Here is a 27728-nt window from a genome sequence, read left to right on the forward strand (position 1 = left end):
GTGTCGTCCTCTTTGATATTGTAAATGTGTATGCTCATAAATGTGTATGTTGGCATGAAAGCATGAATATGCGTATGCTTCATGTTTGTATTTACTGTGCATGTGTGTTTGTAGATGTGTATTCTTGTTGGCCTGTTGGCATATGTATTTGTACATATGAATGCATGTGTGCTCCCTAGCAACTTAGCAAGTATGGTTATATATATATGTATGTGCTCCTTAGCAAGTATGTTTGTATGTGTGTGTGCTCCTTAGCAAATGTGCTTGTATATGTGTATGCTTTTTAGCATGTATGCTTTTATATGCGTATGCTTCTCAGCATATATACTTGCAAGCATATATGTGTATGTTTCTTAAATTGTTTAGGCATATGTGTATTCTTCTTGTATATATATATATATATATATATATATATATATTTATATATATATATATATATATATATATATATTATGTTTATGTGTGTTAGCATGTATATGCTTATGTGTATGCTATAGTTAACATAATTAACCAAGCTGATTACGGATTCTGACTTCTGCTTTAAAGTTACATTCTTACAACATTGACCACACATACAATAGCAAGATCATTCTCATAGCGTTTGAATGAATGGTTTGTCTGATGAATGCTAAAGAACGCTACAAAATAGACATAATATGACGATGCATGTTGATAAATATGACCATTTTCTACAAAGATTTGCCAACGTGTCATGTAAGTGATATTAACTGAAAGTGTTGCGTGTTACAAAATTAGATGTAGTTCATGAAGCTAAAGTTTACAATACTGATTTACTTCAGAGCTTTTTCTTTGCGCGCACATATACAGGACGCCAAGCGTCTCACCAAATATGATGATAGTCTGAAGGATATCTGCACGCTGTAAAACTGATATGTAAAGATGTGTTTTGTATTTCTGCCGTGTACAGCACACAATACAACAGCAACATAAATATTTCATTTCGGTCATCATATATCAATTTATATTACCGACATATCATTTTGGACATAAGCATATCTATGAGAATGTCATATCGGACGAGCCGTTTGGCGTTCCCATAAACTGATGCATTTTTTTTATTTCCTGGTTAAAAATTTCCGTAAACTCAAGTTTGAGAAACATTTTTTCATGGTTTGAACAGTCCCTTGGAACGAAAGATACTTTTAAAATTGTAAAAAAATATTCAGCATTCCAAAATGTTTCGGCACTTTGACATTTCATTTTATTTATCTTTTCAGGAAATATTTTCGAAATCGACGATTCATGCCTGTTTGGTATCGACGAAATCAGAAACAAGACGGTATCTCATTCGAGTATGACAATACTCTGAAAAAGCTACCATTTGATAGTAATCAAATAAGTGCATTATACATATATTAAAGACCGTTTATATGTGTATCTACATACTGTATTTGTATTTATATTATTAGAAGAGACCAATTACCATACGGAGACAAAACTCTATAGAGTTAATTGTAGTTCAATATTTTCAACAACCGTAGAAGTTAGCCGGTGGAGCAGGAGGCGAGTGGTGTAGGGAGTGTGGAGGGGTATTGAGTATGATAAGCGATGATAAATGACTCGTGTTTTCTTTTACTTGGGGGAAAACAAATCCATCGACTTTTGCAGTTTCTAACGATTTTCAAAATATACCACTTACACCTTGATATGCACAATGCTCTCAATAAATAAGATACACTAACGTATATAAAGAAAGTACTTTTGGTTGCAATCTTATATTTTACAAAACTAAAATATGTGAAACCCTCCCTTCAGTGAACATACTACATTGTGTAACAGAAAGCTGCACAGCGGCACACGGAGGTGTATATGGTACTTAGAGACTGACTAGGGATATGTTTAAATGAATATAGCGTAAAACCCCAACGACTGAGACGTTTAGGTTGCAGCTTAGGCTACACCATAACATGCGTGTCACACACACACCCACACACACACACACATATACATATATATATATATATATATATATATATATATATATATATATATATATATATATATATATATATATATATATATATATATATATATATATATATATATATATATAGTTTTATTTATGTACTTGCGGTATTATGTTTTAAAAACAGGGAGATGTACAAACCTGAATATGCAATGACAATATGCCGCTGTGGTAGAACCAAATTCCCACGAGATCTGAATCCAGCATTTATTCAAGTTATTATTGTGAAACTAGTATTTACGACTTGCAGTGGACAGTGATGCAGAGCTGCAGATATCTATGTTGACATTTTAAATATTCCCAACCTCCTTTAACCCCTACCGATGTACGGTCTAGACGCTTCTTATTGGTCTAGCATTAATCCCTAGGGGAAGAAACCAGCTACTACACCTCCCATTGCCCCTGAGAGGACACATTCCAAGAGAGTAGAACCATGTCCCTAAACAATTCAGGTCATAAGAGAAAATCAATAAATTCAAATGGATACAAAAAAAAATTATATTAAAAAAAAATAATAAAAGAAAAAAGGAAAACTAAGTTTGATAAAGATTTGGGTCACAACGCATAGGGAAATATGACAAAACATTAAAAAGACATAAATTTCATTTTCGTTGATCTTTAGGGAAAAAAAAGAAAAAACCGTCACATTCTCAGTGACTCTTACCGTCATAGCGTGCCAAACAAATGCGATGTTGTTGAATGATATTTCGACATATTTATGCTTTGACATCTCTGAGGGTGACGAGGAATTATCCCTTCCCAAAATGATTGGTGACTATGATTGTAAATATCTTTTGCCTTCATCCACAGTATAGATCTTTAGCTATAACTGATAAAAGAGGGGGGGGGGGGGAGGTTACCACTAAAAAAATTCCAGTAATGCGAACAGCCGATTTATGTTCATGGATGACTTGAAACGTGTTAGGCAATTAGCAACTTGCATTTTAAGTTTACGAGCATAAAAGACATTTTAATGTTCTAAACTTTATGGGGCTTCAGTACTTGGATTTCATATATCATTAGTTACAACTGAAGCATATTGTATTACATAGCTTATATTGCTAACTTTTAGCATATCATAATTGACAATCTTGAAAAGGATTATCTACAAAGAATTTTGCACTAACGATTTGTTGTTTTTTCTAACTTTTATTTTATGGCACATTTGGGTAAAATGGAAGGTATAGTTCATTTTAAGTGTCATTTTGAAGTATGTTGAATTAAATTAAAAACAAAGAAACAAACAAACATTTTATCATTTGTCTGTTTCATTTTTGTTGACTTATGAAAAAGCTTGGGGTACATAACAAAGTAACACGAGTTCATTATCTATCACAGTGAGTTTACATTGTCATGTTTTAATTTTCATTGTTTTATCGATTACTCTTTGCTTGGTTATGTTCTTGTTGGTAAATAGGTCTCCCTTTTATTGGTTTATAATGTTTGTTCCTTTATACCCAATTGCGTCTGTCATACTTCCAAAGTATATGACTTCGTCGGTTAGTCTAGCTTAAGTAAGCAATTAACTTGGACAATTAACTTAAATCTCCTTTGTAAGGAGAATCACAAATGAAAGGGGGTGGGGGCATGAAATAACAGTCTTTGTATAAATCTGACGATTTTCACGAAAACTCAGCTCATATTTATTTTAATTTCATCCACCTAAAGTAATTTATCTGTCTAAAATATCGGTATATGGTAAAATATCGGATGAAATCTGCCAATTTAATTATTAATTGGAATTTTGAAAAGAAATAATCGGTATAAATGTCAGAAATTATGGTGATTAGACCGACAAAAGATTGTTAATACATTTTCTCTGAAGCAAAACAACATCATTGAAATACACTTTAATTTTACGTTTGTCATGTTTTCTTCTGTGATATTTTGAGCGTTATATCTTTCTTTTTAATTGGAGTAGCACATTTAACACGTTTTATGTTATGATTTGCTTGTAAATAATACCTTTGCTTCATTTCAAGCAAACGTGGCTTGGGATATAAGTTTCTGACCGTATGTGACTAAACCCAGTTAGATCGTTTCTCGAATATACTAGCTAAACTGTAAATATGTCAACAGCTTACACAACAATCATAAAACACCAATTCATATCATATGACAATAATTTTAGGGATGCAGTTCTTGTTTCAATATAAACCACAAGGCCCAATTAAATGATCGCATGTCTCTTCCGATCTGATTTTGTCAAGAAACCATAAAATTCATATCTCTCTTATGAAGTCTATTAAATAATTTCTTCTCGAGCTCAGAGTGATTTTACCTGGGTTGTAAGTGATATCCATCGCTGAATATTATGAACGACTATAGGTTCCGATCTTATCTGCAATCATTATGGTCAAAACGTTATTGGTGCTGTTCGTAAATGAGGCCTTCGTTTGTTTTGAAATAAAATAAAATAAAGATTTCTGTCGAGGTTTTAACATCTCTATTTGTGACACTGTCTAAATTTAAACCAATTGAAATGCAAAGATTTTTTGTTTTTCATACTATGAGTGACGTCAGATGTTACGTTGTAAACAAAATCAGCTGCTTAAGTAAGATATAAAAAATAAAAAAACAAGAAAAAATCCTTGAAAAGTAAATATTACTTTTTTTGTGATAATCTCAATCGTACCAATGTTTATTAACGTGACAAATTTATCTCTGACTTTTTTCCCCAGCACAATATATTCCTTTAAAAATAAAAAGAATGATGATAATAATAATAATACAGAAAAACATAATGTATGTAATGAGAACATATATACAACAAGTATACACAGTATAGTTAAACTAAAAAATAATACAAACACAAGCTATTTGGGTCTCTTCCAGCTTTGTCATAAAATCAAACCTCCACCTCCATCCTCCACCCCCCCCCCCTTAAAGGTCAATCAGTGTCTATGATTTGACCCGAGGTAGTGTACCCCAAGTTTAGATGACTCAAAACATAAGATATACGACGAGGACTGTAGGCCAAAAGATGGTAAAGAAATGGCCTCTACTAACCCAATTGTGGCTGATCATAAAATCTTATTCTGTCAAAATCATATCTTATTGGAGGAAAGAAGGGTGAAAAAATAATAATTTGCAACAGTTTTGTTTTTATCTTAGCTTTGTTAGGTCGTATTATGATAAACTACCCAGGGTTAACCATCAGTCGAAGAATTTATGGTTGTGAACGGTACGTGATATATCGAAACGGTTTTTGGGTCTGGCTTGTGTTCGCCTCGAGATACACAATCAGAAAAAAAATAGTTGTACTTCACATTTGGTATATGTGATGATACAACTATTGTCATTTTCTTTCTCGGTTTCTACTGGTTCTGTTGTCAACAGAGGTGGTCGTGAAGGTAGGAAGACTTGATGTTTCGAAATTATAGAACAGACTGAGGCGAAAATATAATTGAGAGAGCCATGTTTGGGAAGTGTAGCTTTGAGAAAAAAAATACCACACTTGTTTAGTTTAAAAAAGAAGAAGATGCAAATTAAAGAAGGATACCTCGATTTAAGAGTAAATAGGACTACTTTTTATTGTTTCTAAACACAAAGATGTTTTCCTCGTAAAACATTAAGGAAGGACTAACATATCCAGGACATAAATGGTCCTGTTAGGGAAAGGTTCGACAAGAGACATTTGGGGCAGCTTTTTAAACTATGTGTCAACTAGGTTTAGGTTTTGTTTTGTTGTTTTGTTCTGTGGATGTTAATACAAATCATTGAAAGTATATATGGTTCGAAAGATCATTTTATACTTATCACTTATAGTAGCGTAGGAACATCACAACCTGACTTAGTGAATAGGTTCGCGAGATAAAACCAAGCGGCAACATGATATGGAAGACTAAAGGTTTCATAAGTGGCTTAACTGTCTGCAGTTGTCCATGCAGTGAGGGGCACAATATTTTTAGCATTTAGACACCGTCATATTTGTTTGAAGAATGAGCTTGCCAGTCAATGGGGATGATATAGCCTAGGTTTCATGCAAACACATGGCAGAAGTGTAAGAATTATACCTTGACTAACACACTAACCATTCGGTCGGTTACTTCAAAATGAACACAAACTCAAACGCATAAAAGAAATTTAATACAGTAAATTGTGTTGGAATTCTTCCCTATATGCTGTGTGGTTGATAAAGAATCCGAAATTTAAAAGATGGATTTTTGTTTAAATGTATAAAAAGGAATGAATTTATAACAATATGGTCGGAAACTGGGTAACTGACGTCAGATTTAGCTTTAAAGGAGCACAGCAGACATGTAATGTTTTTTTTTTTTTCACGGGGGATATCGTAAAGAGCGGAGTGTATAGATACGTATCTGTTTGACGTTATCTGTTTGCTTCTTTGGTTGAGCTCTTAACATGTTAATATTTCCTCTTTTTTTGGCCTCAAAGTCATCTTTTCATCCCTAACCTTATATCACTTATTAAGTGTTTTATACGTTGTTCACTATTTTGTTTCTCGTGTTGAGTATGTATTTAAAAGTTAATTGATGAATAAGAACAATGTTTCTCATTCTTTTCATTCTATACCAATACAAATAAATTATAACAAAACTCATGAAACAACAAGAAACACAATACTGCGTATTACTAGTTTGAAAGTAAAGACTAACCCCCCCCCCCGCCCCATTTCATCCCCCTCATGAAACGGCATTGGTGGGTTGATGAAAAGTGTGTGTGTAGGCGAAATGCTGAAAAAAGGAGAATTTTTCTACTTACTCTTAGGTTTGCTGTCAATTTGTGTAACTAGTCTATGGTGAAGAGATAACTTGCAACCTTCTAAGAAGGTAAGCAGCTTGTTTTGACCAAAATTAAATGTTTTTTGTATCCAATGACGTTCTGAGTATTCACTAGCCCTATATCCGAGCAAATGTTTGACTCGGTTTTAAGTTCAATAAATATTACGTCTATACCGTTCGGGAAATTGTGCAATTCATACAATGTATAAATAATTGGGTAACATCATCCACATAAGCTGAAAACCTCAAAGAACTTGATACAAAGATATGAAGAATTGGTCACGAACTGGGAGAGAAATGTTCTCTGGAAAAATTACTTCACATTGATCCATTTAATCTTATAAATTTAATCATTAATTTTAATGTAATCATTTTTCTTCAAATGTTCAGGATATTTTGATTTGAAACATTTTATAAAAGTTCTTAAGAGAACTAATAAACCAGATCACATAGTTGCCAGACACTTAAAAAAGCCGTATATGCAGCGTATCACCTCGCACCCACCGCACCCCCTCCACACCCCTCCTCTGGAAAATGCATCAGTCAGAAAAAAATATTTGTAAATAGCTATACCTAATTTTAAGGTACTAACTAACCATCTTTTCTGCTTTGGTCACAATCTCACCAGAGCCTATATACCGAGTGTTACTAAAAGTAAAACACATCGATTGAACAAGAAAGTCAATTTTCTTCAGTTTTGTTGTCAAAGTAACGTTATGGATTGGATAATTCAATATTCTATGATGTTCAAGATGCTTTTCATCGTGTTAATAATGACATATACATTCAAACTGACTTAATTGTTTTCTCTTCATTGGAACGAAACTTAAAAAGGCAAAATGTGAAGAATTACATTGTAATCCAAATATTTATCAAATTGTATATGTAAAATATACCACTCTCATCTTAACCACTATCCCCTGCTGCAACGCCCCTCCCCTCTCCCCTCACCCTCTTTAAGCCGATGGTCGCATTTCACAGCGTAACGAAACCTGCTGCACACAAATACTGTTGGCTGCAAAAGTGTATTCATTATTACGGTGTTTTATAATCTCGACTATACGATCGAACGTTACATACAATACTCGGTACCTCGAGAAAATTGCATAACTTTTAAAAACAAATTTCAAAACTTGAATCTTAGACCTAACCTAATTTACATATAGAAGCCGGCTGGAAAATATGATATTTAAAATCCAAATTGTGGTGAGATACAAATAGGTTATTTGTATACTTGTGAAACTGATCAAAAGTGTGATTGGGAATTTACGTAATATTTAATACTTAAACGTATAAAGTTACATAACAAAAAGGATCAGGATGCGAAGGTTATGTTGACATGTCCAAGTTTTCCTCTTTCAACGACATTTGAATTTAATAGCTGTTTCACTTTAAGTACGGTACCTTATATATCTTATTAAGTTCCGGTATTAACTTCCGGTACCTTATATACCTTATATATCTTAAGTTCAATATGTTGGTACATTTGCACAAGTTGAAACTGAAATATATAGGGGAGGGGGGGTGGGATGTTCAAGAGGCTTGATTGCAATTCTGTGACGACTTTGGGGTGATCTCGTGATACTCACGTGACATCTCGACATATGTGCTTTATTTAATAAAACGCAGTTCAAACAAGGTCACTATAGGAGAACGTGATGGCATTGAATCGCTTGGTACTTAATTGAAAAACAACTAAAATTCTACACGGTAAAATGCAGTGCCAAAATTTGGGAGAAAAATTAAACGTAATCTCATCAACTCTTCGTCACATACGTTCTGTCACAAATAGAACAGACAACCTGCGACAGGTTTGATATTTAAACTAAAGTATAAATTCCGGTTATAAAGTTTTTCATTTTTAACTGAAAACTTGTAGTCGGCTACAAAAAAATAGTTGTACGTTTTTCAAACGAATTTTCGAGAGGGCCCTAACCCTCCATAAAGCTACCATCAAGCATTTGGACAACGTGATATTGCAATTCTGTGACGACTTTGGGGTGAAATGTTTGGAGATTAGCAGGCACGTGTTTATTGAACCTTAAACGTAATTGGCGTGTATGTGACGTTGTTATGCGTTTGTGGAAATACTGATGACCCTTACGTTAGACCATTGTTGATCTGTCATGGACATAACACAAAATTACTAGAAATATGCAATAAGATCATCAATTAATATTTTATTTGGCAAATGCTTACGTGACAACAACTTATCCATGATTTAAATTTCTATATAGCCTATATATATAGCCTATATATATAGCCTATATATATAGCCTATGTATATAGCCTATATATAGCCTATATATATAGCCTATATATATATATAGCCTATATATATATATATATATAGATAGATATATATATATATATATATATATATATATATATATATATATATATATTATTTGGATTTACCTGTCCCTTTCTTGTTTACACCATTGTATATGAAAGTCTAGCAACTATGCAAAAAGAAAGTAATTTGGTCTGATGTCAGAAGTTGATGGTCTTAACTGGTCTAAATAAACGCAATATTTTTAATGATATGCATATTACCCGCGATTTTGATCTTAACCTCATCCATTCTTGAGCAGACTTAATTCTACAGAGTTTCCTCTCAGCATAACACTCAATATTTCTAAAAAAGCTAGTATCTGTATATTACGACTATCCATCATTTGCAATTGAATGTCATGAAAATTATCAATCCAAATGCGCATAATACTCGTAGCCTGCGCAATATGTGCAAAGTACGTTGGCTACAGTCCCAAGTACATATACCGTAGTAACGGATTGTCAACCTAGTCAATGAATCACATTTTAACTTTGCAACGAAAAGCTACTGTCCAAATTATTCACAACTTTGATCCCATAGTTATAGCGTAACATGCAGCTGATGTTGTTATCGGGTATACCGATTCCGCACCGTTTAACAGTCAAAACAGTTACCGCTTGTTTCGCTTCTAAAATTAACCGACCGTGTGGTGGAGATTCATAGGCTATATAACTGTATTGTGTATACCTAAGAAAGTCGATAAAACGGTGCGTCGATTGATTTTAGTGACTTCAAAATACTCTTCATCACTGATTGAATCCTCTTTTCTACACTTGCCCCAAAATACTGCAAATTTCCAAAAAGAATCGTCCGAAAGATTTTTGTAAGAAATCGATTACCGAACAACCGATAACATCATCTCTGAAGTCAACTAACTGTGTTAATAGTAGTTGCCGTTCATCTGGCGTCATGTGGGCACTAATGGAAACTTCATATGATGATTAGCCACGATAACCTGTGGACCGAAATGATGATGAGAGGGATACATCGCTTCCGATTTAATCATGATACCGTTCATTTCTTTCATCTTCATCTCTTCCGCCTTCATCTCTCTTTTCTTCCTCTCGCTCTCTTGTCGTATTCGCATCTTCTTTAATTTCATCCTCCTGTTTTGAAACCAGATTTTGACTTGCCTCTCAGTTAAAGACAGCGCCCTCGATATGTGGGATCGACGATCTCTGGTGAGGTACATGTTGTAAAGGAATTCCTTTTCTAGTTCGAAAGTTTGGTATTTGGTGTACGGTTTTCGCTTTTTTCGAGTCCGTACGGTGTTTTGTGATGGTGACATCCAACTATATGAACCTCCACTGCTACTTTCGCTGTTGCCAGTACTTGCTGTTGTTGTTTGCTGTTGTTGTTGCTGTTGTTGTTGTGATGTGCTGGTTTGGTTTTGATTCGAATCTGGGAGACAAAGGAAAAAAATATATCAGATATAACTGATTAATTGACATCATAGTTCAAAATCTGAAAACGTCCATTAATTAAGCATATTTTGAAATAAATGTCACAGAACTTACACATTACTGACGTTTCTGATTAATCGATATAAACTGACGATTCGTTCCGTGTTTCTCCATATTTACAGTGATGACAAGTGAGCAAAAATGAAATTGCCGAAATATATTTGTAGCAATAGGAGAAGAGAAAACCTCCTCCTTGAAGACACCCCCCCCCCCCCGAGTCCACAACATCCGTCAATCCGTCAAGATGATGTCACGCTCTCGATTTACGTAATTAGAAATACAAAGATTTCATATTTCGTGAGAATGACTTACAAAAAAAAATTAGACACAAAGATTTCACTTTTCGTGAGTATGAAAAACAAGGGGTCAATACAGAGATCGGAATATCGGATTTGCTAATTACATTATCTGGTCACAAATATATACCAAATGTATACCAACATATGTCGCAACTTCCCCGAAAAGTCATTGATTGGCACCCTGTCTCTCCCAGTATCTATAGAAGAGCAGTAGCCTGTTGGACGCAAGCCTGGCAAAAGGGGGATTGGAAAGGGTATACAGCCATTAGTCACGGGGTCACTTCGTGGGTCCGGGAGAACATGAGGTGAAGAAAAAGAATGTATGGTCATTTTCATAACATGCTTACTACTATAAGGAAAATGAAGCCCCCCTGTGATATAACTGTCCCCAGGGTCCAATCTGCTTCTCGGTGTCACTAGTATAACATAACGCATTAAAACGCATAATCGTGGTATTTTGAACATCAACACTAGGGCTGAACAGCTTCGTCTTAATCATGTTTTTAATGTTTTCCATGGTACATCTCCAGTTTATATGAGGGAGAGTTTTATTAGAGTAAATAGTGTTCATAGCCATAACACAAGAGGTAGTATTTTTAATTTTCAACTTCCCAAAATTAAAACGCACATTGCTGGGTCTTTTTATTACAATGCAATTAAAAACTGGAACAGGCTACCTGAAAACATAAAATCCATCCTGCTGAAATACAATTTAAAAAAAGATGCCAAAGCCTACCTTTTAAATCATATGAATGTCTAGCTTGTAAATATCTTTCTTTTTTACAGTGTTTGTATGCATGTTTTAGATGTTTTAATAGTTTATTTCTTATCTTTTGTATTTTTATGGTTATAAGGACCCCTTTGGAAATAAGCTTTTAGCTTAAAGGGTTATCCTTGGCATGTTATTTTCTTTTTGATGCATTTAAGTATATTCACATCTTGTATTTTAAATGTTTATCTTTATGTGCAATTTTTGTTTGTATGTAGATGAAGAATGATATCTTGCCGAATAAAATCAAATCAAAATCAAATCAAATCAAATCAAATCGTCTTTATTTTCGTCGAATTATTAAACATCACAAATTTGGCAAATTCAGTTCAGTTTTAGGAATGATGGTTTCTCAATGAATGACTAAGATTCGTTGGGGTGACAGGGCGATGAGGGGGAGGGAAGGGAGGGAGAGGCTAGGGAGTGGGTGGGGGATTCGCTACCCACTACCTACTTAGTGGTGGACAAACACAGTTCCATCACTGATACAATCATAAATAACGTTGCAGACAGGATCTCCGATTGAGCTTAAAGAATGCATATTATCTCATTTACATGAGCAATATTATTACCCCCCAAGGCCCCTTTCCCCATTTCCTCATATTAAACCTATCTCAACACGTTTGCAAAGCATCACAAACAATTTAGTCAACTTATGTTGGCTTCGGATTAAATGCGATATGGAATGGCATAACATTTTGACCTGCCCCAAGATATAAAAATATAATATTAATAATAATAATAATAATAATAACATAGTTTAGGCAAGTCTTTGTCAACCTACTTTATTTTCAGATCTTTAATTTGTGAACTCCTTTTGATTTTTTCTGATTTTTTCCAATCAACCCATTTGCTCTGCATTTATTCCTGAGAGGATTTATCGGATACACCTTGGGTACAAGTCTCATTTATATCATCCTTAGATCTTTAAGTTAAAAATTCTGGCACGAAGCAATCTGTTGCTGGTCACAAGCTATCGTATTTGACCTAAATAAGTCCCGCATTCCCTGATTTGCCTTATATATGTCTTTATTTTATGAGTTATATGCTTTCTGAAATGAAAATGACAGAAAGATGTTTTTGGCCTCCTTCTTCTAGCTCCATTTCCCACAGTTAAAGAGTCAATGATACGCAACGCATAAGTTGTCCTAGCAGAAAATTAAATTACCAGAGTTAATATATATTGTATATATTGTATATATATATATATGTGTGTGTGTGTATGTGTGTGTGTGTGTTTTTGCGTGCGTGTGTCTATGTGTCTGTATGAGCGTCTGTGTGCTCTGAGGTGCGTACGGTATATGTAAAGTTGTGAACTCATATGCGTTCACACTAAAGTACGAGAACACTGAATTATGTATGTAGACTGCAATTCGTCTAATCACTTAGAGTGTCGACATGTAGGCCTACACTGAAATACATCTTTTCTGATATTAATATACATTAAATTGTATGTATTCTGAAGTGTTTGTGCAATGATTTGTACGTACACTACAGTGTATACAGACTGAAATGCGTGTACACTTAAGTAACCTTATAAACAGAAGTGTGTAGGCTGACACCGAAATTACCTGCGTAATGAAACGCATATGCGAACGGAAATATATGAACACTGAATTAGCCCGACTTTGCAGTGTATTTGTAAGTACATAGGTACACTGAAAGTGTATGTACACTGAAGGTCATTTACACTTAAGTGCATATGTTTTGAAATAGCCTATATGAAGTAGCTCGACTCTGTAATGATATATCTGTATATGTTTAAATACACTGAAACTTTATGTAGGCTGAACAGTGTACTATGCAAACTATAAAATACATATGTACACGGAAGCAGCTCGACTCTATTGTGAATGTGCTCTTAAGTGCATATGTCTACAATAAAATACATGTTCGCAGAAGTGCATGTACACTGCTGTACATACTGTAGTCAATAGCGTTTATAACACAAAAGTGTAAGCCTACATGTAAAAGGTTCATATTCAGTCATCGGCCGTCTGTGTCCTATATAGAATAAGAACACCAATCCATTGATATATTCATGCAACGAAACTCATATCAACTTGATCTAGGGTGATATTTTCAGACAGAGAAATGCTTGCTACAATTGTTCATGTTTAAACGTTTCTTAATTTAAACCAAGTTTTTTCTTGAGTGTGAATAAATAAAAAATAAATAAAAAAATATAATCAACCTAAAAAGTTGCTGCAGTGAGAAGACACCGGGAATTCCCTTCGATTCGAAAGCATATTAAAATATGAAAGAGAATTTTTCTCCTTTTTTATTATTTTTCTCTTCTTCTTCTTCTTCTTCTTCTCCTTTTGTTTTCACTTTTAGATAACTTGACAAGGAAAAATACGAGAAACAAACCGAAACATCCTTTTGCAAAACGAAAGAGAATATTTCTAGATGATCTAAATATCTCATAAACCGACAATCTTGACATACTATCGATCATAATCTATTGTCATTTTTACAATACTTATATTATTATTATATAACTCTCAGTCCATCAAATTTCACATTAAGCAAAACTATTAACAAATTAACAAAGTCGCACAGACGAAACGAAAAGAAAAACTGAAACAAATTTATGTCGATAAGAAAATATATATGATACCATAAAAGAGATAGCAAACAGGTTGGGGTGTGCGAGGTGGAGAGGAGTGTGAATGTTAAATAGAAAGTCGTAGATAGATTCAATAGCTCATAAATTATTTCATTAAAAAAATATATATAAAAAAATATATATAAAAAAATGTAATAGTATCATATGCTAAAGTAGGAAAAAACTGAAGGATTTTTCGGGGAAAAATGGATATTGTATTTGTATTCTGCTATATATAAAAATTTCAACACAGTGTATGCATTTTTAGGTTACAAATGTCCAGGTATTGCATTGAAACATATTATAGTTAACATATGATAAGATTGGCTGTGCTAATCTTAATTAAAATCCCTAATGTATTTACTTCAAAAGCTTGATTATTTTCCCCCTTATTGGGGGTGGAAAAAAAAACTTAATGAATTAAAATGGAATGATATTTAACGTAACTTTTATTTCGAATGATACGCTAACATTCGATGAGCTTTTTATATTAAAACGTTCACATTTCCTGTGATTAATACTTGATATGAAAACGTGAAAATGTGAAAATGATGAGACTATATTATATAAAATTGACTTTAAGTCACTCACTCATTGAACCTCACATATGATATCTTCTAACTGATAACTTTGAAACCTGGAGGTGAATATTTCTGTTCTTGTTTACCATCAAGTTTTTTTTTTACCCCACGGGCCTTCATTCTGAACATAATATACACAAATTTAATTCCCCCATATTTTAAAACAAAGATATCATATAGTATATCTATATATATATATATATCTATATATATATATATCTATATCTATATATCTATATATCTATATCTATATATATATATATATATACATATATATATATATATATATATATATATATATATATATATATATATATATATATATATATATATCAAGTCAAAATAATATAGCCATGAGTCGCTGTTAATAAAAAAGTCAAAGTTATCATAACGAAACAAACAAACACAGGAAGAAAGCATGCTGAGTGTATAGCATCATAATAAATAATAAAAACTTATTTATTTCAGTGAATTCATGTCGGGGTTAAAATAATAACCTATGCTGGCAAATGTAGGACACATTTTTGTTTTTCAGGTGACGTAAATAAAAATGATGAACCGCCCTGTATTTATATATGTAACTATGCGGATGTTGCACATTTTGTAAGATCTCTAGAGGGACATGCACTTATTGATTAGAAAAATAGAAGCATTATATTCATTTGTTGAAATTCACATTAAACTATCATAATCAAGTCTGAATAATAAATCATACATGATTAGGTCGCCATGCATGATACGCTTAATGTGATCTACATTCATATAGCATTTCTCTTGACCATAATCTTTAAAGGAACAAGGCGATGTGATTCGGGCACCATAGTCTGTCTAACGACATCTCTATTTATTTTAAAAACCAGCGCGATAAAAGCACTAAATTTAAAAGGCGTTCTTTTCTCTCTCTTTCTTGGGCGATGCATGTGGGGGGGGGGGAGGCGGAGGAGGGGAAAGGGAGGGGAAATGTTTGCGTTCTAGGACAAAATATTACATTATACATATAATAACTCCAATGATTTGTGTCTTCGTTTCCCGGATGCAAAGGTGGACCTCTGGTGGGACCCCACGTGGAGTATTTCGTAAGCTCTCAGCTAAACATGTGGCCATGTCATTTAACATTTTTAAAGAGGCGAAATTTTTATACTTTACTAATATTTACTTCATTTTAAACGCATTGTAGTTTTCTATAAACTAAACATTTTTTTTTTGGGGGGGGGGGTTGAAAACTTTATGGGCTTACCTTATTCAATTGCAGCACATTATACTGGGTTTACAATAGTTTAGTTAGCGTAGCTTAACAACATAATGGACATAGTGAATCAAACACAAACGAAGTTCGGTTTTAAATAAAAGTCACCTATTAGTACTAGCTTGGTAGGTTGTGTAAAAATTAAGGAAGGATTTCTCGAAAGAATTTTCGCGAAAAAGACCATGAGTTCCGTGGCCAAATGAACCAAACAATTACAGCTGGGGTGTACCATATTATTCGGCGACACCATACAGTTTAGTCATAGCTGTCCAGAAAATGAAAAGGCGAAGTCGAGGTATGTTATGAAGTATAGAGGTAGGCTTTGCCAAGTATTCTCATATTTTGGGCGTAAATCCTATACGAGAAGGAAGGGAGGGGGTGGGATGAAATTTTAACATCGGGTGTCATTAACGATGCCTTCAAGAGTAATTCTTCTTATATAGTCAGATATGGAGTCTAGGCAATTGACAAACTTGGAATAGGCGTATAGTTGAAATATAAACTCGCCTGGCAAACCGAAATATATACCAGACACTAAATATTGCATAAAAACAGGTTACTTTAATATAATGACGCAACGAGTTGAGCAGGCAGGAAGAACTATTGTAATATGTCTGGCACAAATGCTGTATCATAAAAACTATATTACTTTTTAACCTTCCACAGAACACGAATAGGGAATCAGATACAGAAAAGAACTTGAAAAACTAAGTTTATCGTCCTATATCTATCTCCCCTCCAACCCCCCTCCCTTTCCCACCTCACCCACTCCCCGTCAACTTTTTTTTCAAATTGAACAATGGTGTTGTGACATTAATGATTCCACAATTCCTCATGACATTACATACCACTCGAAGACACAATACAACTCAAAACTATACAGAGAGAGGGTTAGTACTGGAAGTTTTTCTTTCTTTTTCTAAACTACTCGATTTAAATTATCCCTTTAATAATCTCCTCTTTTGATAAGTTTCGGCTTCCGCAATTCCCAAAGGAGGTCAAACCTATATTAATACTACACCTGTTTGGGACGGGGCAGGAAAATGACAAACGTAAATTTACTCTTCTGGTGAGGGTCAGAAGTGAAGTTCAATCTCAAGAGAGGAAGAGGGAGAGAAAAGAGAAATATTCCATACTCGTGTCAGAGAGAGAGAGAGCCAACAAATATCCTCTTCAAACTTATTAAATGTTTGGAACATATCGGGAGGGTTGGAGGGGTGGGTGGGGGGGGGGGATATGCTCTTCACATGCAAATCTTTGAGTACGTTAAGTCTAGACTTAATACAACGTAATACAGTCATTTGTCCTGAATTTCTCCAGGAAAGGAAAATAGATAGGTATTAATGTGTCATGATGTAATTTTTGAGGAATAACCCTTTAAATATATGATGTTCGTCAACTAAAGTGACTGGACTATGTAGTCTAATACATTTGACTATGAGGTCAGTTTCTTTAATACAACGCAAACCTCAATGTATGAAATATGTGACTTTGATGGCCATTAACATGCATGTTTACAATATATTACGAGCGAAGTTGAAGGTCTTTCAAAGACACTGGGTTCATAGCATGTTGTTTATATCAATTATATATTATATATGTTAACATGTTTTAGTTGAGTTATTAGACTTTATCAAAACTAAAAATAATATTAAAAAAAGTATTAACAGTTTGGCATGCAATGAGGAGACCGAAGAGCCTTAAAGAAGCATTCCAGAGCATCAGCGTACCTTAAAGATGATTATTTAAAAAAAAAACTGGAATAGCTATCGCAAGATTACTCAACTTTGTCTTCTTTTTTTTGGACTATGAAATATCAAAAGCAAACTTCATTCATCATTTAGCAATAGTCTGGATTAGTTATTCATGAGTCAGTTACAAGCTTCAAAATGCCCAATTACTTCCCAGAGGGTTCAAATCAAACAAAAAAGTAATGAAGGAACTCATGCAATAAACCTGTAAATTACTAAAATAAATATAAAAATATTGAAGATACAAAAAAATATTTATAAAATTGAAAATTAAAAAAAGAATGAAAGATTCATTCTGTATATAAATTCGGTTTTGCTCAAAATTATTATCCAACTTGTCATCTTCTTTTCGCACGTTTTCACCATTTTGTCTAAAAGGATATTCGAAGGAACCAGTTTCATTGTAAATTTCGTCTAAAAATCATTTCTCCCACAAGCTTGCAATAATATAAGAGATAAACCAAAACCAGTCTTCACTATAACTGTCGTCCAATTAGGTACATTTCTTTCGATCAGGTCTCGTCAAATTTGAGTGTCTGTGCAAAATTTGAGATGATTTGAGAAAATCAAACGTGACCGTAGATAATTAGAAGAATTGGTTGAACCTAGCATACTTTAACTACTTAAGCCAATATACTAAATGTTTCAAAGAACATCATATTATTATATATGAAGCTGTATAAAGTTGTATTTGGGAAACCTCACGCCTGCTGAGTTATTACCTAAGTCAACATAAAAATGTACTGAATCAACGACGTGCAAGCAACTATATTGGCGTACCATGAGCCTATTCAAATGCACACTTTCTACACCTCCCCCCCCCCTCCCCTAAACTTCACCCACCCAATCTCCACCTCAACCAACTAACGAGGTTAACAGGATATGGCACTAGGAGTTCTTCTACAGCGTAGGTTACAAAGTGATGAGAAAACTGTGTATGGAAATGTACCTGACTAAGGTTTGACACCCTTCAGCGCTGAGAGTGTTAGGTTGGCCCTACACTCCGCCCCCCCCCCAACCCCAACATCTTTGTGTCGAATACCCCATGGGGAAAAAGTCCGGCAACGACGCTGAGTAACTTTGATGTTATTACTGTGGGCTCATTACATTTGAGACTCACACTGCGTTGAAGCTTGCGTTGCGATAAACGTTAATGTGTGTATAGTAATCATTAATAAACAGTAACTGCTATGTTCCGTAAAGGTAACAACTGGAACGTTTCACGTAAAAACTATACTGGAAACTTCAATTGCCATCAGATGGAGAAGGAGGAGGAGGAGAAGGAGGAGAAGGAGGAGAACTCATATCCAAGTCATCCAATTACAGTTTGAATAGATTTCAATACAAGTATAGGTCAACTATACACTCAAAATTCCCTATTTTGTTGGAAACTTATATAATTTTAATGTAGTTCCATATACCAGCTTTACTCCATACCTTTTTCAAGCAAAATTTGTTACATGCAAAATAATTCGAATGTGGTATATCTACAACAACAACAACAATATGAGTGTCTAATGTCTCCACAGCTGGATACAAACGGCTGTTTTGTTTCAATCACGTGACTGTAATCATTTTGATTATATTTCTAAATCGTGGTATATTTGGAGAATTTCTTTCCCCAAAAAAATACGAGGATACATTTTATGTGTTCTTTAATCTTCGTTGTTGACAAATAGAGATGCGTTAACATTTACGAAATACTGGGCATTAAAATAAACAAAGTCCCCTCAAATTCAGAAATCTGAAAGACAATATATTATTCTTAGGAATCACGAATAACTGTAAAATTATTTCTATCATTTAAGTTCATATTTATCTTCTAAGAATGTCCCGTACTTAATTAAATTTGTTTCTTAATTAACGTACTCGTTATCATGAAAAAATTCCTCTATACCTGTCTTTCAAATCGATAGAATAAACAACTGAACAAAATATGCCGAATTTGGAATAGCTAGAACTATAATATATATATATATATATATATATATATATACATATATATCATTTTCATTTATATATATATACATATATATATATAAATATATATATATATATGTATATATATATATATATATATATATATATATATATATATATATATATATATATATATATACATATTATAGTGTATAGTCCAAGTTCTAGCTACTGTACATGCCAACAGATACACACTGAAACTATACGAGTTTACTACATAGCAGCATACTCGGCGATTACGAATCTGTTTATAAGCTTCAACTCATATATCACACATACTACTAATAAATCGGTGATAAATTCCACATTTGCTTATGTACTTCAGACACTATTATAGCCCATAAAATTAAAGATTAATGGAAAAAACTCCTTTCGCACGCCATGGGGCTAATGTGCACGTCGAGTCATATGTTATAGTATGCTATAGCGTTAGGCTAGCTAACGTTAAACTATGGTAATAGGTATAGGCTTACTGATGGTAAATCTTTAAATTACCCTGTGTACCTTCAGACATAATGATAGCCCATAAAATTAAAGAGTAATGGGAAAACAGAACCTATCTATGCTATGTGGCGAGTTTTTTCACGCCGTCCTATGAATTGATATATGTGATAGGCTAGCTACCGCTATAATACATATTGTGTAATGTTTGGTATAGAATTATTAAATGTGTAGGCTAGCTGACGGTATATGTATATTTAAATTTAGCCAAATATTTATAATAGCCACAGTCGCTGTCTGTCATAATGACACTGTAAAAACCCAACCAAAAGGGGGAGTAGAATCATGTGATATGTTTGAATAGAATTGTGAATTCTGATTGGCTAACTTTCTATCTAGTCTCTTTGGAATTTTCAATTTGACTAGCTTGAAAATTATCGGATCATGATTCAAGTATAGCATTGTTTGTGTAGAAAGAATATTTGATAGTAGCATATATATCTGGCCTTGTAAACATAGGTATATCCGTTGTGACGTCAGAGAAATCAACACATAAATATTCAATCGAATATGTGATTGGAATCCATCACTCTACGTAAATGTTAAACATTAAATCCTATATTGTGTTGTTACAAAATATATGAACTATTGCCAAACACACGGGCAAATTATTCAGTATAGAAGTAGTGCAGGCTGTGAGTTCAGACTTTATTGACCCATAGACTGACTTTCCTATCTTTAAATCTAGGTTTATTGTCTTTAGTATATGTCAATGTACAATCGTCTCTATATATTGGATACGAGTGTATTATATATCGGTAGGTTCAACGAAAATCAATGCATGCGTAGTGAAGACTCGCTCGCTATTATTGACCTCGTAAACCCTGAATCACCGGCGTACATCGACGCTGGAATTAACCGATACGGACTAACTTTACAATCCCATGAAAATAGAACTGGCTTGGTAACCCCATGAAAAGAGAAGGGGGGGTCTGATAGTCTCATCAAAATGAGGGGGCTATGACGGTATGTCGGTAAAATACAGAGGCGTGGAGGTCATTTGCTGGAGAATGGCATTAATAGTCCATGAAAATGAACGGGTATGGAAGTCGCATGATACGAGACGGGATATACGCAGCTCACGTGAAAAGTGACGGTATGTTAGTCCCATGAAACGAGAGAGACATCACGCCCCCCCCCCATGAAGAGTTAGGGGTATATAACAATATCGGGGCATGGTAGATCTATTGAAAGTGAGGAGCATGGTTGTCTCATGAAAATGGCGTGACGTGCATGGTGCCACGAAAATATAGGTGCATGTAGGGAGTCTCATGAAAAGAGAACTGCATGACGAAACCATGACATACAGTATAGGAATATCAAGGCCCAAGGAAAATACGGGGGTGTGCATGGTCCCATGGAAATACGGGGGGCATGTACGGTCCTATATGAAACTTTAGGGGTATCACGACCGCATAAACATACTAGAAAACACATGGTCCCATCCATGGAAATGTAGGGGTAAAGGACGGGTCCCGTGACGGTCACATGACAACGGAGAAGAATGACTCATGTCTCATGAAACCATGGAATTGCATGACGCGTGATGCAATCAAGAAACGGCATGTATAGGTCCCACGAAGGTAGAGGTCCCGACGGGGAGGTTCTGGAGCTCCCCAGGCTCCTTTTCATTATGATAATTACAAAGACAACTTTATAATAGAAATAATGCATCAATATTTCGTTAAAATCATTTTGAAATGACTGTTTCAGTTCTTATTAATGACATTGAGGGTACTATCAAATCGGTAATAAAAGATTGAATATCTGGTTAGATCTGAGCAAAGAAAAATATGAAAGTTACCAAGTTATATGGTTGGGATATCTGAGGAATACAGGTGAGTCGTTATACCAAAACTATTGCCATGGTTACGCCTTTGATTCGCCACTATATTTTCCCCGAACATTCACATATCTTAGATGTTTCATCGATTTAACATTTTGTTGCCATATGATAAATTACACACAAGAAAAGTCATTACTTATATATTGTTGCAAATTAATGAAATGAGCCACATATGGCAACATTTGTTTGGAGATATTTGTAGCAATTACTACTTTTCACGAAATAAATAATTTATCAGTTTTTCCTGAAAATGTTGAATTGATGTAAATTGATAACATCTCATATTGTCATTTAAACCTCCACAACGAAGTCCTTGTTTATTAAAAGAAAAAATGTTACGGGAATGTAGACTTTACATGAAAAGTTATTTTACATAAGCTGTTTGCAAAAGTTTATCTTATATCACTATATAGCTGCAATCTTGATTTATAATTCAAAGTTTCCAATGACGGAAAGTAAATTTCAAAAAGGCATGTGCTAGAACCCAAGTATTCTAGCTAGAGTGTTCTCACCAAGTATTTATACAAGTAGACGAATAAGCATGCAAGAAGTGTGCTTTTTTAGATGAGGTCACATTTTCAGAATAAGTAGGACTTTCACAAACAAAAAATTTAATGTTATTTGCACTTTTATATTTCTTTTCTTGCACCCGGCAAATATCAACATATCAATATATCTATGTCTGTATATATGTATACTTTTATATACAAATATATATAGATCAAGAAAACGAGTTCCTAGTGTTATTTTAGCTTTAATGTTTAATAACATCGTTATGAGGTCCCCTGCAAATTTGTGGAATATGTTATATCATAAGAGTAAGATTAACTAGTTGTGACAATATTATTTTTTACATCTGACAGTTTTGTGAGCTGATAGTCCTCGGAAACATAAAAGTATATATTGAAGGGTTCGTATTCTGTTTTAATGGGTATCATTCATGGCCATAACTAAGAATTAAAAATCTTTGTTTTCTCTGATGACTTTTTTTATTTTTATTTGGAGGTATAGAAGAAAAAATGGGGGACACGGTACAGTTTAATAAACATATATAACTCACCCATTCACCGCAGGTGAATGCTCTGGAAGTATAAAACACATGAGGCTTCCGTAACTCAGGATTTCATGTTATACCTTTCCTGTGGTGTAATCATAGATAGTACGATTTCATGACGTTGGTTTCATCAATTTGCCTGATTCGTTCATGTTCCCTTTCACACCATAAAAACAGTTTGTAAAAAATTTTCATTAGTCCGTGTCGAAGAAAATATAACCCCAAAATAAGGCTAGGTTCACGTGTTCCCATTTTTGAGGGGTTTTCTTGGTCAGTATTTTTTTTTGGCAAGTTAGCTTGACGACCTAGATTATATATGACTTTATATACGTGTAGTAAGTGAATGTTACTCGGTTACTCGGAGATACCACTGGTAAAGCTTGAAATATGGAGCTGAAAATCAAGGGTATATTAGAACTTCATTCACTATAGCAGGACTTATTTCTAAAGACTATACAGTAAGAACGAATTCGTTCTGACAAACCTTTTTTTGTTTCTGCCAATCTGGTGGTGCCATTTCTTTATGCCGACAATGGTAATGTTACGCACGTGATATAAACGGGTGCTTTGCTGTACTCTAATCTACCTTAATCGAAACGGCGAGGATGATATTTGCAAATGACAAAAAAAAAAAAAATTACCTTCAATTTTTGTCCACTATATAGGACATTAACTTTTCTGTTTTTGATGAAAGATTTAAGAGGACGACAATTTTAGAGGCACGCTGTATATGGTTGTGACGAATATATCGCAATGTTATTTTAAAATGTTTCGAGTTATATGTGAATGTTAACTTACGTGGTCAGAATAACTGAATACAAACTACATTTGAACCCCTCTTAAATTCAACAGGTTGAACATGCAGTCTCGTAGGTTAAAATACGGTTTAGCAGTTTGGGGATACTTTACCAATCTTGTTAGATTGAAGTAAAGGTATACGTTATATGTGCAGGATCACGAGTGTTGTGTAGTTGAAATAGCTTATAATAAAGTACATAATAGCTAACAATAAAGTACATAATAGGTAATATTATAGTGCAGAGTAGCTATTAATAAAATACAGAATAGCTAACAATTAGAGTATACATAATAGCAAATAATAAGGTACAGAATATCTTATAATAGATAACAGCATAGCTAATAATAAAGAATGTAATTGCTAGCCTAATAATGAAGTATATAATATATAGCTAATGATAAAGTATGTTATAGCAATTATAGGTAATAGTAAAATACAACAATTATTTAATTACATACTCTTTACGTAAATAGCTAATGATATTAAACAGAAGTATTTTTTTTAAATATTTTACAGTATGAAACGATAATTTACTCAAGTTCAAAATATTTTAAATGCAGTTTAATTTACTGGAATTTTTTTTTTTTTTTTTGGGGGGGGGGTTAGGCCTATTAAGTGTGGGGTAAAGGAGGGATCAATTTCGAAGGAGGAAAATAATAAGTGCATGCGCTTTCGACACGCACCATATATTCATATAGTCATGTAACCTTATGTATCACGAAATTCATTCGATCTAATGTTTACTGATGAAGATTAAAATTATCCTAAACCATTTTTCACTCCTTGTTTTTCAATTCTTACTACCGGGAATCGTTGCTAACATTCCGCATTGAGCATTTGGTTGAGTACCGATAAAGCAACGGTATTCTGTGCTGTACCCTTCTCCTCCCTACCTCCCTCCCTTCCGCCCTCTCTCCCCGCGACCTTATCATATTTTGCCGCCTACGTTCGTACTGATGACGTCATAAATCGTCCGACACCGGGGAAAGTAAAATGTGAATCTTTACGCCTGCCTGACATTTAAAAACATTGACCAAGTATAACTCGGCTATGCTTTGAAGTGCAGTCGATAAGATATTGAATCCAATTAGGCGGTAACACATTGCAGCAACATTTGGTATGATTAATATCACTTTACGGCTATTGAAGAGAGAATTTATGTGTTCGATAAATTGACCTTATACAGACCATCTTTCTGTATCTAACTGATTTAACATTATGCTAAAAAAAAAGGACTTGAAGTTTTCAAACTATACCCAGACATTTAGGAGGGTCATAAAAGGATGAAGTACCGGTACATTGTGTAACAAAAATTGCTTGGAATTGTTCTGCATTCTGAGGTCAGAACCAGATAAAAATGTATCATTATTTAGTTTAACAATACACCTGGCAACATCCGAGATATAGATTTCGTCTTTGCTTTTCTTAATGATGTAAAAATCATTTATCCACTGATGAAACAAGTAATATTGTTGAAAATATAAATGGCAACTTTATTGGCAACTAAACAACCATTCCAAATACATATACATTTTTGTCAAGGATAAATCTTCAAAAAAGTAAGGAAGGAATGCTTTGGCAGTCATTTACCATTATGACATCAAGGACCACCTACTAAGATTCACTCCCTGCAATAAGAAAGAGATTGTCCGATAAAAAAATAATTTACTATCGACCAACGATATCTAAGTTAGAAACAACATTTTGATATTGATTTTTTTTCAAGAAATACTTAAGAATACTTGTCTCTTTGATGTAAGTGACACTTTTTTAAATGTTGTTTACACTTCATAATCTGGTCGATAACATTTTGCGATGTTTTGAATTTCGTCAACGATAAGTATCTCATCAATATTCATTCATATTAATTCAGTGAAAAATACTGGAGATTTTTCTTTTTAATCTCCTTATCCACTTTGTTGTTCGAGTATCTGTCAAATGTAATCCCAATTATTCAAAACAAAAGAAGTAACAAAAACAAAACAAATGCAAAACAAAACAAGGAAGAAAGAAAGGAAAAACTTAGCCCTCATACCTACTAAAGCATGTAGCAATATGCATATTCATATGTTGGTAATTTCAGAAGAATACTACCTAAATAGGAACAATGCTAGTCTATTAGCTGGGCTCGAAATATAACTTTAATTTGTAACCTTCTTGTGTAGAAGTTAAAACGTATTTCATCATTTTTTAATTGGTTCATTTTCCTCAAATATATTAAAAATATTCTCTAAAGATTAATGGAACGTATGTCATACTGACCGAGATATTTGTTTTGCCGATTTTTTATATTTTTTTATATTCCATTATTATTATTATTTGTTTTATTAAACATCACTAAGGTCTGCATTTTGGCCAAGTTTTGAATATCCATTTACATGCAAAATAGACCATTTTAAAAGAAAAATCGCTTCTTTGTATTCTCTAGTTTTGTGTATAACTCAATTTTAAGCCAAACGTATACGTAGGTCTATGTATTTCATTGTAACGAAAAAACGGCCACTGGATCAACAAGATCATTCTTAATTATAGTTAAATCAAACTAAATCACACCTGTACTTTATGATAAAAAAGTCAAATTGTTGGAGTAATATCAAAATGTTTTTTTTTTCTTCTAAAGCATAGAACGGTATCTTGTAACTTCAGACATAAAGTACGAACATAAAATATAATAAAACAAGTAATATTCTTCCACAATTTTCAATGTCAAACGCTCCATTAAATTTGAAACTCAAGGCAACTAAACTATACCTGTATTAGTCAACCAAAATTTATTTTCATTTTCATACCCTTTTGGTATTCTTCCGTGAAACGGACTCCTGGAAAATCAATTTTCCCAAAACCTCATTTGAAAATCTTAATGAGAAAATCTTGATTTTGTTTTTGTGGTTCAGTCGTAGACAACTGCACTTTTTTCTTGACATCTTTCACAATACTTAAAAAGAAAAACGTCTGTCCATTTATTTGAAACGATAATGTACTTATATTGGCAAAATGTAAACAAAATTCCCCAAAGAATATGTCGGTAAAATGTCGACTGTTGCTCTAATTTCGTGCCAATTGAAAGATATATTGTTAAAATTTTGAAAAGGTCAAGTGCAAACAGAGGGTCACGTAAGTACACGCATGCAGTGGAAACGATATGTATAGGCTAGATATATGCATATAAAGCTATGTATAGGAGGGAAAATAGGCAAAACATCAGGTGCATAATATACGGTTTTTACATGACAGGTGTGGGAGCTTCGTGGGTGATGTTATGTGCTGGGGCAAACTAAGGCTAAAGATATACTACAGCCGTGTGGTACAATGGTACGGTTACGTACGTAAGAAAAGCATTGAATTCTAAAGGATGAACCAACTATAGGGGTTAGTATTGGCCTACACTATTTGGACAATTTCTAATGAAAACATTTAACTTAATACTTAGAACGGGTTTTTTTGTTCTGTAAATAGGCTACACCAATAACGTGCACGGTATTTCAATGGTGTGTATGTAGGCCTGTGTGTGTGGGGAGGGGGGGGGGATAGGGGGATTTTAAATTACTCACCATGAATGATTTAGGTAGGGGCATGGATCGTTATGGGAGATCGTCCTGGGCCCAGAGAAATGGTATAATTCTTTGAATTTCTTTCTCGAATGAAGTTAAAAATATCCCCGACTAAACGTTTTCACCGAACTGACTATTAGGCCAGGGGATCATGTCTCCAACCCCTGCGTACACCATTGGGCTACATTCATATAAATATATTTTTGTAATGTT

The 27728-nt window shown here is 33.8% G+C and overlaps 1 protein-coding gene and 1 long non-coding RNA gene across 2 annotated transcripts in view; one reads left to right on the forward strand and one right to left on the reverse strand.

The window, feature by feature from the left end:
- The window catches only part of LOC139966292 (uncharacterized), a 76638-nt gene extending 74689 nt beyond the window's left edge, over positions 1-1949 (forward strand). The window contains exon 5 of the long non-coding RNA XR_011792533.1: positions 1239-1949. This is a non-coding gene — a long non-coding RNA (uncharacterized lncRNA). The remainder of the gene's footprint in view (positions 1-1238) is intronic.
- A 7162-nt stretch (positions 1950-9111) lies between these two features.
- The window catches only part of LOC139966293 (uncharacterized), a 33174-nt gene continuing 14557 nt past the window's right edge, over positions 9112-27728 (reverse strand). The window contains exon 2 of the mRNA XM_071969147.1: positions 9112-10468. Coding sequence (XP_071825248.1) covers positions 9975-10468 — 494 coding nt within the window. The 3' untranslated portion in view covers positions 9112-9974. The remainder of the gene's footprint in view (positions 10469-27728) is intronic.

This window comes from Apostichopus japonicus, chromosome 4 (assembly GCF_037975245.1).
Source record: "Apostichopus japonicus isolate 1M-3 chromosome 4, ASM3797524v1, whole genome shotgun sequence".
NCBI lineage: Eukaryota > Metazoa > Echinodermata > Holothuroidea > Aspidochirotida > Stichopodidae > Apostichopus > Apostichopus japonicus.